This window comes from Coffea eugenioides, chromosome 8, assembly GCF_003713205.1.
Source record: "Coffea eugenioides isolate CCC68of chromosome 8, Ceug_1.0, whole genome shotgun sequence".
NCBI classification, from domain to species: domain Eukaryota; kingdom Viridiplantae; phylum Streptophyta; class Magnoliopsida; order Gentianales; family Rubiaceae; genus Coffea; species Coffea eugenioides.
This window is the reverse complement of record NC_040042.1, coordinates 46,080,211-46,092,520: the sequence shown is the minus strand read 5'-3', so window position 1 is coordinate 46,092,520 and position 12,310 is coordinate 46,080,211. Positions and strand designations below refer to the sequence as shown.

The window sequence follows — 12,310 nt, the reverse complement described above, 5'->3', positions numbered from 1 at the left end:
CGCGGATTAAGATAATCCATTTTTCCCTCTCTTCTTGAACCATACGCAAAATCTAGGGTGATCCTTGAGTGGGTTTTTGGGAAAATTTTTTAATTTCCGCTGCCTTTCTATCCCAAAAACCTAACAGTTTTTCAGTTTGAGGGAGCAGCCCGATCATGGTGGAATGTCGTAAGGACTAAGTGAGAGAGGGAACAAGTACCCTGGACCTGGCTAAATTTTATCCGAGAATTTAATGAGAAATATATTCCCCCTCTTGTTCAAGAAAGAAGAGAGGATCGGTTTATAAGGCTCCGTCAGGGATCTAGGAGTGTTGCTGAGTATGAGACTCAGTTTACAAAATCATCTAAATTTGCCCCAGAGTTGGTTGCTACTGAGCAAAAGAGAAAAAGGCGGTTCATTCAGGGCTTAAATATGGAAATTCAAGAATCTTTGGCAGCGGCTCAAATTCCTACATTCAGTGATGCCCTTGAAAACGCTCAAAGGGTTGAAAGTATGAAATCCCAATTGCAAGCTTTTCAAACACGGAAAAGAGATGCATCTAGTAGTCGTAACCTGGAAATACCTAGAGAAGATGTACCACCTTCCAAAGTTGGGAGAAGAGCTGGAGAAGTACAACTTTCACTTCCATCTGCACACATGGCGAGAAAACCAGCAAGAACTATAATAAGAGGAACTCAAATTGATAGGGAACCATCAAGGAAAATTCCGCGGGAAAGCCAAGGACTGACACCTCACTTGACTTGTGGATATTGTTGGAAGTCTAGTCACACTAAGAAAAACTGTTGAAAAAAGTGACAAAAGTGTTTGATTTGTGGAAGCGCAGATTATCAACTTGCAAGTTGTCCGAAAAATCAACGAAGAGAGAGTGCTTCTCAGCAAATGGATAAAGATGTCTCTAAACAAATAAAGGAAGGAGGGAACAGACCTCGAGCACTGGCTAGAACCTATGCTATTCATGGACAACCGTCTTCAGAGTCGACAAGGGGGATAGAAGGTGAGAATTTCGACGACGAAATTCTTTTAAGGGGGAGAGAGTGTGAGGACCCTAAAAATTTTCTTATTTTATTTTATTTCTTAGAATACATTTTCGTTACTTTACCGTATTGCCTTCATTTCCTAGATATTTTTACAAGTGAATCAAGTTTTTAAATCATTTTTCTTGTATAAGTTAGCACATGTTAAGGTTGTAATGCATTATGGAATTGGGACCCACTAGTAAGGTGTGTGCGTTAAATTTTTGTAGATTAGGAGGAGTTTTGTGCAAAGGGATATTATTTTATAAGGTATTAAGGGATAATTAGAGGTTGGCAAGATATTTTAGCGATTGGAAGACAAAAGAGATGAGGATTAACCTTGGAAGGACATTTGTCACAAAACCCTTCGACCATTGACTTTGACCACAACCTTTCTTAGCTTTACTAAAGCAAAATTTGACCAAAATCAAACCATCATCTTCTTCTTCTTGGCCGAAAATTGGAGAGGAAAAACTTCACAAAAATCCTAAGTCTAGTTCTTGGAAAATTAGTGCAAGATTCAAGAGGAAGTTCAACTAGATTCCACCCAACCTTGGCTTGCCACTTGAGCGGTGATTCTTGGAGTTCTTGGTGCAACTTGCAAAGCTTAAGGAGCTTGAGGTAAACCTTAAATCATGAATTTTAATGCTTTAAATTAGTAGGGTATGCATGTAATTAAGGTGCTTAGATAACCTAGATACTTGGGTTGTGACGCCCCCACCTCCCCCTAGGGCGTATCCCAGGGTTTAGCGGACCGCCTGCCCAACTCTCGCCAGGACTCACTCACTCACTTCAAGAAAATAAGTTGCAACTTCAAAAGTAAAGGAAACTATAGTTCGCAAGCTTGGAACGTATATTTACATTCATTGCTATCTCAACCATTCATACATATCCGAATATAACAAGAGATTCAAGTTCTAGTTGCACTTCTAACCCTAATTGAGCACTAGCGCTAGTAGAATTACAAAAGTTAAAAGTCTAGACAAAACGAGCCTTTCCCGCTTCAGGCCTATACTCGTAACCCCTGTAAGGAAAACAAAACTAATAGAGTGAGCCAAAACTCAGTGAGGTTCCAAAACTTCATGCAGACCCAAGTAGCAAGTTGGTTATTATGTAAAACTTCAACTCTTAAAATGAGCTAGCGTAAAAGTTCATAAAAAGAAGCAATAACACTACAAGTAACAAGTTAATTAAATATACAACATTTTCAGGTATAAGGATATGGATGGCTCTCAAGAGCCAAATTCCCGTTGCATTACATGATCCGAAGTCGTTGACACTCCCTCAACGTTTGAAGAAGTAAACCATGACCATAGATCTCCACTTTACACCAATTTTCATCCACCAATCAACCTCCTACCGGGCCCGAAATCCAAAATAAGAGTGATGGTAGTACTCGAGTATACCGAATCCAGTAGACCATATCCAAAGGATTATACAATAAATAATAAATAATAAACAATAAACAGGACCTATGGTTCGCAAGTTTCCTTGACCAAGGCCTTACTAGCTCGATTCGACTGACTAACCAATAGAGGGAGGATAAAAGTAGTGAGACGGGATGAGAGGCACCTCCCACTCGGATTGAGTGTGGTACATGCTACCGCTCATCACTTACAAGTTAAGTACAAGATCTCAGGTAGTATTCAAATTGTACACATGTATATCAATTCAATAATAGCCAGTAAACAGTAATAAATCGCATTAGGGCAAGTGCGATAAAGTACACCCTTGCCCGTCCAAACAAGTCAAGTATTTCTTTCAAATATCAAGTTCAATCATGCACTTGGAAACACTCACTAATAATTTATTTCTTTTCAAAACCACGTCCAAGGTCAATCCTTGGTTGGAGTCCAAATCTGCGATAAAATATCATTGGACAGTTTGAAAGCAATTAGGGTTCAAAATATAAGAGTTTCGCTTAAAGAAAAGCAAATAAATTAAACTCGTTGAAGTAGTATTCATTTCACTTATCAAACTCTAGAAAATTCATGCTCGCTTGTTTGGTTTCGATAAAGAAGCAATTAACACTTTTAAATTCGCAACTTGGTCTAAAAGACGAGAAAAACGTATTTATAGTGGTCGCTACTTTCGCCTTAAAGGGTGCGAGTTTTGGCAAAAATTCAGCTTATGTACCTCTACTAAAGGAAACTTGAATACTCTAGACAACCAAAGTCCAATTCATCCCCGAATCACCGCTCAAGTTCCAAGTTCACTCACTTATCCCTCGAATGAAAATTTGGGCAGCATACCCTTTGTATTTGTCCAATTTTCCAGTCATTTAACGCTTCATTGTTTTCCTCAAATCAACACAATTCAAACACCAAAGTATGCATATCAAGATAGCTCTTTATTTAGGCTACAAACCATCCAAATATAAGTTATTTCTAGCAAATAATCAACCACTACCAAAGCTGGAATTTTCTTATCAAAGCTGGAATTTCATCTTTGAACACTAAAAAGTCACAACCATGCGACGAATCACCTCACAAACTCCATATCCAAACTCCATACCAACATAAGATAGTTGAACAACATAAATCAAGGCTAGAATAGCAAACCCTAGCTGAAATTTTCACTAAACAACCCAAAACTAGAAGATCATCTATAATATTAAAAGATTCATGCCATCTACACCATATTTAGCAAGATTAAGAAAGAGAAAAGAAGTGGATGAACTTATACCTTACCAAACCTTCTTGAAAGTGAGGAACCAAGCTATTTCTTCCAAAACTTTCACCACACCTAGCTCCCTAAGCACCAAGATACGAGTTTATTCGATTTAGATTTGTGGTTTCAACTCAAACAAGGCAAGATTCAAGGTTGTAGTTGGAGGTTTTCTCTCTTGTTTTTTTCTCTCCTAGAGCTCGGCCAAGATGAAGAAATAATGGAGCAAAATTGGCCAAGAAGAAAGATAAGAAGGAAGAAATGGTCTTGGTCAACCAACCCTTAGATTGCCAACACTTTGCAATTCAAGATTGCTTCTTATTTTTTTTCTTTTCTTCCTTTTCTTTAGTCAACATTTTCAGCTGGTTTAGGGCTTAATCTAGGGTTAATTAGCTGAAATAAAAACAAGAGGATTAGGGTAAGAAAGTAGTGGTCAAGTGGTGTACTCAATCAGTAACAAACGGTGCACGTCGGTTCAAGCCTATGTTCCTTAACTCTCTGATACTTGTGATTTAACTTATGATTCACTAACTTATTATTAGTACTTGTAATCATACACTTCCTCTTACTTAATACTCACTCTTATCCACCAAATTTAGTACACACACCTCACCAAGTGATCATACTACCAAAATACGCAAAAATCCTAATTTGCTCTAACTATAAAAGTAAAAGTAAAACTCTCGATTCTATTATATATTACAACTATTGAGGGAATAAAATTAGCAGTAAAAGGAACTATAAATTAAACTTATTCAAAATAAGAGGGAATTATAAGAAAATATAAGCAGATGTTCAAGTCGTCACATGGGTTGTTGATGGCTTGGCTTGGGTTCTTGTTTTTGAAGCTTGGATAATGGATTTATGTTTATGCTTTCTATGCGTTTGATGTATGGTTAGGTGTATTAGGTGTGGATTTCTTTAGGTTTTCTTGGTTGTGTTAGCATGAGAATCATGGTTAAAGTAAGCTTAGTTAACTTGGTACACATGAAGTAAAAATTGAACGATCACAAGTTGAAATTTATGTTAGGGCTGGCCGAATTTTTAGCTTCAATTTTGTGAGGATTTTTGTGTTGTTTGGGTGAGATTTGTGCTCAAGGAACTTGGTTTAACCTTAGCCTGTAAGTGGATGTTATGTATGTGTGTTTGAGTAGTAGTTTTGTTGGAGTAAATGTGAGGACCCGAATTTTATTTTACTTACTTTTATTTTATTTTACTGGTTTATTTAATTATTTATTCATCTATTTACTCTGAATAATTTATTTCGTCCATTTTAAATCCATTTGCATGGAACAATGTCTCATTTATATTTTTAAAACATTTCGTTAGCGAATTTAATTTTTCTACAGCTCGTTTAGCGAGAAATAGAGAATGCACGTTTTTCGAGGCAAATTTGATCAGAGAGCACATTAATCTTGGAGAATTAAGAATGATCAATAGTAGACTAAGAAAATTTAATTGAGGGATTAGATGTGAGTGAGTTAAGTTAAACTCAATTAGGAGCACTAATTGGTCACTAATCGGTTGTTGACTTTTGGGGTATCAAGAACACTTTTATATCATTCCTCTTGTCATACCAACAAATCACCCAACTACCACCAAAACCTTTCTTCCTCTCCTCTCCCTTGGCCAACTCCCCCTCCCTCATTCCCTCACAAAAATTTCAGCTCCTTGTCTTCTATTTTTACTCCACAAAGACACTCCAAACTTGCTCTTTTCTTGGTTCTTCATACAAGCTTGAAAGGTGACTTGAACAAGGGAGAAACTTTGGTGATTTAAGAGCTTATACTCTAGTGGTTGGACTGCATCTTTTGCAAGCAAGGTAACCATCCAAAAACTCTCATCTATTTCTCTCAAATCTTAGTGCTTAGTTAGTTCTAGCTAATTAGTTGTTGGGTTGTTGATGGGTTCACAAGAACCTTGACATTAGGTTGTGGACTTGAAGTGGCTTTATAGGTAGAGGCCTTGAGGATTTTGTATGTTTATTTGCTGGTTTAATGCTTATTATGAGAAGATATGGTTTAGTTCTAGTTGGAAAGTTGAAAAAAAAACTAGAGGAATGAGAGATGCATGCTGTCTGAATTTTGGCTTGTTGAAACCCTCATATTAATTTCGAATTTTGTTGTTGTTTTGGTGCTATAATGTTTGTTATATGATGGTGTTTATGTGTGTTAAATATCTCCCAAAAAGCTTTACAATTGGTTGAGTTAAAATAGGGTTTAAGTGAGGAAGAAATCTGGAAACTTTTCTAACCAGGAGACCCGACCAGTGCTCACGTTTTGGGTCATAACTTTTTTTATGGGAGATGAAATCGAGTGATGTTTGTGGCATCTGAAACTAGACTCCGAGAGATTTCCGTCGGTATAAAATGCAAATCCAAATTCGTTTCCTATGAGCCGTAGTGAACCGGCGAAGATGACTGAATTTCCTCACTATTTTCATTCGAGAAACAAGCCTGGCTACAGTTTGTAGATCAATTTTACCTATCTTGCAAAACAAATTTTAAGACAGTTCCTTGTAGTGATTTGTAGCCGTTTTGAATCTAGTTTCCAATGCCGCAAACCACACTAAATTTTGAGTTGTGTAGCTTTAGTTATGACCAGATTTTGAAACTCTGTCAAGCCTCCAAAACTGGAAATTTCGTGCAATAGGTTCCAAAATTTAGTTTTCTTAAAACCTTTGTATCTTGATGTAGAAAGGTCCAAATTACGTTCTGTTTCCTGCATTTGAAACTAGATTTGGAATTCTATTAGTGGTACAAATTTCAAGGGTTGATTCCATTTCTACGAATTTTTTCGAATTTCCAAACTTGCTGAAATTGCAAGCTTGTTTTACTCTGTCCTGTCTGGAACAGTGACTTTGAGCTAAACTTTGAATGATTTCGAATTCGAGTCTGAGAAAAGTGTCTTCAGAGACTTTTAGTTCTTTGAGTCTAGTTTCCAACGGTATAAAGTTTCCAAATTTTGGACTTACGGAACTCGAGGTACGATTTTTCCAAGTAGTGTCGCACCAAACTGGAAATTTTCTGGTTTCAACCAAAGTATTCTTTTAAACACTTTCAACCTCCCTTTGAGATTGTAGTCCGTTTTAAGTTTAATTTCATGGTTGGACACACAGTCACTTTTGAACTTTAAACCATCATTTTGAATCTTGGTTTCCAAAGGATTAAACCTCTTTTGATGATTCTTTTGGTTGCCTAACTTCCTTGGCTAATAGCTCCTATTTTCATACTTGAGTTATGGACTTCAATCCCTATTCTTATGCCCTCGATTCCCATGAGTTTGAATTTCAAAACGAGAGTGTTTTAACTAGAGTAATTCTTGGTGAATTTCACTTGTTTTATACTCGAAACTTGGAACCTTAGCTTTGATTTACTATGAAAATGAGTGGAGTTTTGGATGAGTTTTAACTCCGTTAGTTTGGATAATGTGAACGTTTCTTATATTCTTAAAACTTGGGTGTAGGACTAAAAGTTTTGAGAAATGATAACCATTTTTCCTTTTCTCAATTTTCGTTCCAAAAGTATATATTATACTTTCTTTTGGAATTGATATTACTTACCACGACTTGAATCGAAAACAACCTTTGAGTTCTCTTTGAGTATTATTTCAATGATCTAGCGAGAAAAGCTCTTTTAACTCAACTCGACTTGTGACCTTGAGAGTGGGTAGCAAGAAAATATTTTTCTTTCGAGTACCAAGGTGATCATGATTGTATATGTCTCAGGTGGTCACGAAGACGCCGTAAAGCTCATCTGACTCTCGTTTTGCTCTTGTTTTGCCTTGACTTTTGGTGAGTGTCAAGTGCATATTCGATGTTAATATGATTGAATTGAGATTTGTATAACTGCTATATGATACGTGAATTTGCCGAGGTGAGGGTGTACTTTATCGCTCTCGTCCTCTCTCTCTCTCTCCTGATTACATGATACTTGTTAGATGAATATATATGACTTGCACTTGTACATGAACATGTTTTAAGTCGTGAGCAATGAGCGGCTAGAAATATCACGCCCTATTTGGGTGGGAGGTACCGCTCATCCCGACTCAGTGCTATGATCGACTCCAAATTGATTGGAGCGTTGTCTCATTGACTCTTATACTTGTGGGGACACCCCAACCCATTGGCTAACCTTGTAACTCGAGTCGGCAAGGGCTTGGTCGAGAAGCTTGGTGAACCTGGGGAAATATTATAGGTAGATCTTTTGAGATCTCGCTTGGCATACTCGAATAGTATTGCCACTTTATATATGTTTGGTTCCAGATCCGAGTGGGTGTTATGTTGGATGGAGGAAGTAAGTGGAGCACTACGGTCGTGTTACTACTTGGGTTGACGGAGGGTCAACCCCAATGGCTCAAATTGATCGAAACGTGGGAATAGCTCTTGAGAGCTCCCGTATCCTCCTTGTGTGTTAATTCTTACTTGTGCACTTAAATGAAATGTCATGTTTAAAGTTGCTTTTAAGCATGCTATTCGATTAATTGGTTCTACGTGCTTGCTTGCTTGCTTGTTTTCTTGGCCTCACTGAGCGTTAGCTCATCCCTTTAAGTTTGTTCTTCCTTAACAGGCTTTGGAGGTGGAAATTGGAGATCCTAGACTAGCAATTTTGGTTGAAGCTAGTATACTTTTGTATGTTATTGGAGACCATTAAAGTATAAATTTTGTATACTTGGGTTTGTCGCTTGTAATCATAAATGGTATACTTGGGAGTTTCGAGCTTGTATATTTGAAGTACTTTCTAATTAAGTCGATGGTTAATTTGTAATCCTTTATTAAGCTTGAATGAGTGCGTGAGTCCTGACGAGAGTTGGACAGACGTTCCGCTGATACCCTAAGGTTTGCCCTAGGGAGAGGTGGGGGCGTCACAGTTGGTGTCAGAGCGCTAGGTTCCAAATACCTAGAGTAGGGTTAGGAGTTTTTAGTCGTGAACTTTTGGTCATAGAAATTCATGATAAACCTTAAGCTAAATTTTTGAATGGCACCAGTGATCATAAGGTCCTAACCTAAGTTTTGTGGGTTAATTGTAGGTCATGGAAGGAAATGATGGAGATGGGTCACCTCTGAGGCATCTTCCAGCGATTCGTTATCGAGAGAGGCCTTGGGGCCCTCTTTGGCAGTGGACCCCAGTTCGTTGAACTAGATCTTCATGTGATTGTTAGAGGACTTAGTCGTACCCTAACGAAGTGGTGCTAGCGGTAACCGATGATCGAAGGCGATTATCTGAGGAAACTAAGGCAGTTCGAGAGGATAATCTAGAACTGAGGGCGACTGTGGATGTCCAAACTGCTATAGTTCATGAACTGGAGACGGATACACTTGAGGAGCGGAAAAAGGCTGAGGCTCTTCGTGAGCAGCTTCAGGAGGTTAAACGCCAACTTGCTAGGGTAGTACATGAAGTTAGAGACTAGACTGAGGGGATGATGGCTGAGTGTGTTACCTTGGTCGAACAAGTGATGGATGGCAAGATACTCGACGAGGGACATAAGGTAGGAACTCCTAGTGCTGAAGATGAAAATGATCCTACTGAAGTAGCAGAGACTTCTGACTCCGCCTATCACTAAGCTAGTGATTTAATCTACTTTAGTAGTTTTTGTCTAGGATAGTCGGGGTGGTACTTGTTCAAAGGCCATTGTATTTTGCTTAACTACGTTACCTATCTTTTGAAGCACTTGAACATTACTTATGAGGTGCTTGACTTTATTACTTTATGACTTCTAATCTATACTATGAGTTGTGCATATTTGCAATTATTTCGGTGTCTCCCCTATTTATTTTTCGTTTTGCATGATTAAAGTGTCATTTTCAAACTTCGCTTATGTATATTTATTTTACGTTATGCCTTTAGAAAATATTAAAATTATGGACGGCCGAAGAAGTGGAAGGGGCCGAGGGCGAGGGGTTAGGTAACCCCAACCTCAAGGGGATGATCAGGGATTAGCAATTGGACCGAACCAAGGACAAGAAAATGAAGGGGATAACCAAATAGCTACTGCTATTAACCGTATGACTGATATCTTAGCACGGTTAGCTGAGCGCCGAGGCTCTGAGCCAATCATCGAACCTAGGAACCAAGAGAGGGGTAAGAATAGAGTTTTAGAGCGATTCTTGAAATCCGTCCCACCTAAGTTTCACCGAGGGTTTGATTCCAAAGCATTAGAAAATTGGTTTGAGAGGATGATAAGGCACTAGTGAGAGCAAGAGGTTAGGAATTCTTCTTGAGCAACTTTGTAAGTGAGTGTTGGAGAGTGAGTTAGGGTGTGGAACTTTTATATTAAGGAATATGATTCCGTATTTTGTTATGTGTATAAGTGATGATAGTAATCCTTGTGGAGACTCAAGAACTCGTCCATAGTACGCAGAGATTAGTTAAGATTTATACTCTGGGGAAACCTACAAGTAAAAGAACAGAAAAGTAATATGGCCAGAGTTTTCCATTGTGAATAGTTACTTATTTTGATTCTCTGATTTGCCTGGCAGGCTAGCATTTGATTTGAGCCAATCGGTGAGATGATAAATTTGGGAGAGATGCATAAGAAAATAGACATTCTTCGAAAGGAGGTAAAATTTCAAAAGAAATTGGCTAACTACTGGGAAGGACGATGAAAACAAGAATATGCGGAGAAAATTGAGTTGCTACACAAGAAAGTGTGTGACGCCCCTACTTCTCCCAAGGGTATCCGCAGAATGCCTGCCCAACTCTCGCCGAGGCTCACTACAATCCATAATTCAAAACAGGAAATACTTCAAATATTTTTAATATACATTGAAAGAACTCCAAAAGAAAACAACTTAATACTATTCTCGAGCACTCTCGGTCTTGAACCCTGTTAAGGAAAATAAAAGCGTGGAATGAGCTAAACAGCCCAGTGAGGTTCTAAAACACCTACGCAGTTCTAATAAATCAAGTAAGTTAAGCGTAACACATATACGGTTCAAGATTTCACATTGGCACATTAAAATGAGACATTTATCATTTTATAGAAATAAACACACATTAAAAGGATACGGTGTTCACGTGGAACTGTTTCGATTAACTGCACCTTATAACTCCAATATTTTCCTCGGTTTGTCTGGCCATCGCCTTATCCCTCCAGTGGTAATACTAGAGTATACCGAATCGGTGGTCCAGGGTTCCAACCTACCCGACCGAGCCCAATCCTGGCTCGAGCAGGTTAGTAACCAAGGGCAGGGCCCAGTTCGGCTAAGAGCTTACAACATGCGCAAGTAATCAAATAAAATGGTAAACGGTTAAAATTCACGGTTAAACGGTTGAAATTTGTTATTTTAGTAGGTCGAGTGAGATAAAGTACACACCCACCTTAAAACGGTGGAAAATTTCATAGGAGCAATTATAGATAACACTTAACACTTAAACACACAAGAAATATGCGGTAAACATGTAGCTAAACTATTCAAGTCACAAACACCTACGAGGAACAGTCACCAAATCAAAAGTGTAAAGCAAGAGCGAGGCAAGATCAAACGGGTTCCTCGGGATCCTCTTGATCACCTGAGATATGTACAATTACAAATCACCTAGGCAATCAACCAAGGTCTAGTAGTATTCCCGCCACTCTCATTTAAGAGATAACGCGTTCAAATCGAATACAAATATCAATTAATAACTTAATCCATGAGGGTAGCATTTGAAAATATCTAAGAATACATTAATCCGAGTCAAGTCATGTCCAAAATTCTCCAAGTTGAAAATTAAACAGATCTCTAAGTTTTGGCACGAAAACCAAGAAAGATGGCGGATTAGTTTCTTGTCAAAATTTCCTACTCGAACGCCCAAGTTTCAAGTATAAGTGAGCTTTCTCATTTTTCAAACTCATTTAGTTAAAGTCTAGTAAAACCGCCACCAACGGCTCACTAACTTCTTTAGCCACCAATTCAAGTTGTACCCGTAAATCGAGTAAAATTCTCAAATTCTCTTTTAATAAAAGCCTCACTCAACGTCCATTTTCAACGATTAAATCGAGGGCGTATACTCAAGAGCCTATGGTGATAGAAGCTTTGGTTTTCAAATAAGGAAGATAAACACATTTTTACTTGGAAGCTCGGCCAAAACATTCCGAGTATTACTAATTACGTTCACAAGAAACCTTTCAAATCATTCTTTTAAAATACTTGTATGATTGCCAACTCTAGTACAATTATCAAGGCCATAAGAATAGGGTTTGAAGTTCCTAATTTAAGTACGGAGAGAAGTACCATTAACCAAGGGAGTTATATGATCAAGTAAATGCATCAAGAGAGGTTTAACCTTCGAAAACCAAGATTGGAAATGAAAGTTCAAAGTTCCAAAGAGACCTTGTATTAAACCATGAAAACAAACTTAAAACAGTCCAACAATCACAAAGGAAGTTGGAAAGTTCTTAAAGGAGTAAGTTGGTTGCAAACAGAAATTTTTTTCAGTTTAGAGTGACACTATTTTGAAAAATCATATCTCGAGTTTTGTAAGTCCAAAAATGGAAAAATTTGTACCGTTGGAAACTAGATTCAAAGGACTAAAAGTTTCTGAAGATATTTTTCCAAGATTCTAAGCGGAAAGCTGTAAGGCCCAAAGACAACCTAAGAGGGGGGGTGAATTAGGTTGATTAAAATCTTAATCAAATTTATGCACTTTT

The 12,310-nt window shown here is 37.9% G+C and overlaps 1 protein-coding gene across 1 annotated transcript in view; it reads left to right on the top strand.

Moving 5' to 3' along the window:
* Positions 1–411: 411 nt before the first annotated feature.
* The window catches only part of LOC113780909 (glycosyl hydrolase 5 family protein-like), a 50,323-nt gene continuing 38,424 nt past the window's right edge, over positions 412–12,310 (top strand). Inside the window, exons 1-2 of the mRNA XM_027326692.1 lie at positions 412–742; positions 824–994. Coding sequence (XP_027182493.1) covers positions 412–742; positions 824–994 — 502 coding nt within the window. The remainder of the gene's footprint in view (positions 743–823; positions 995–12,310) is intronic.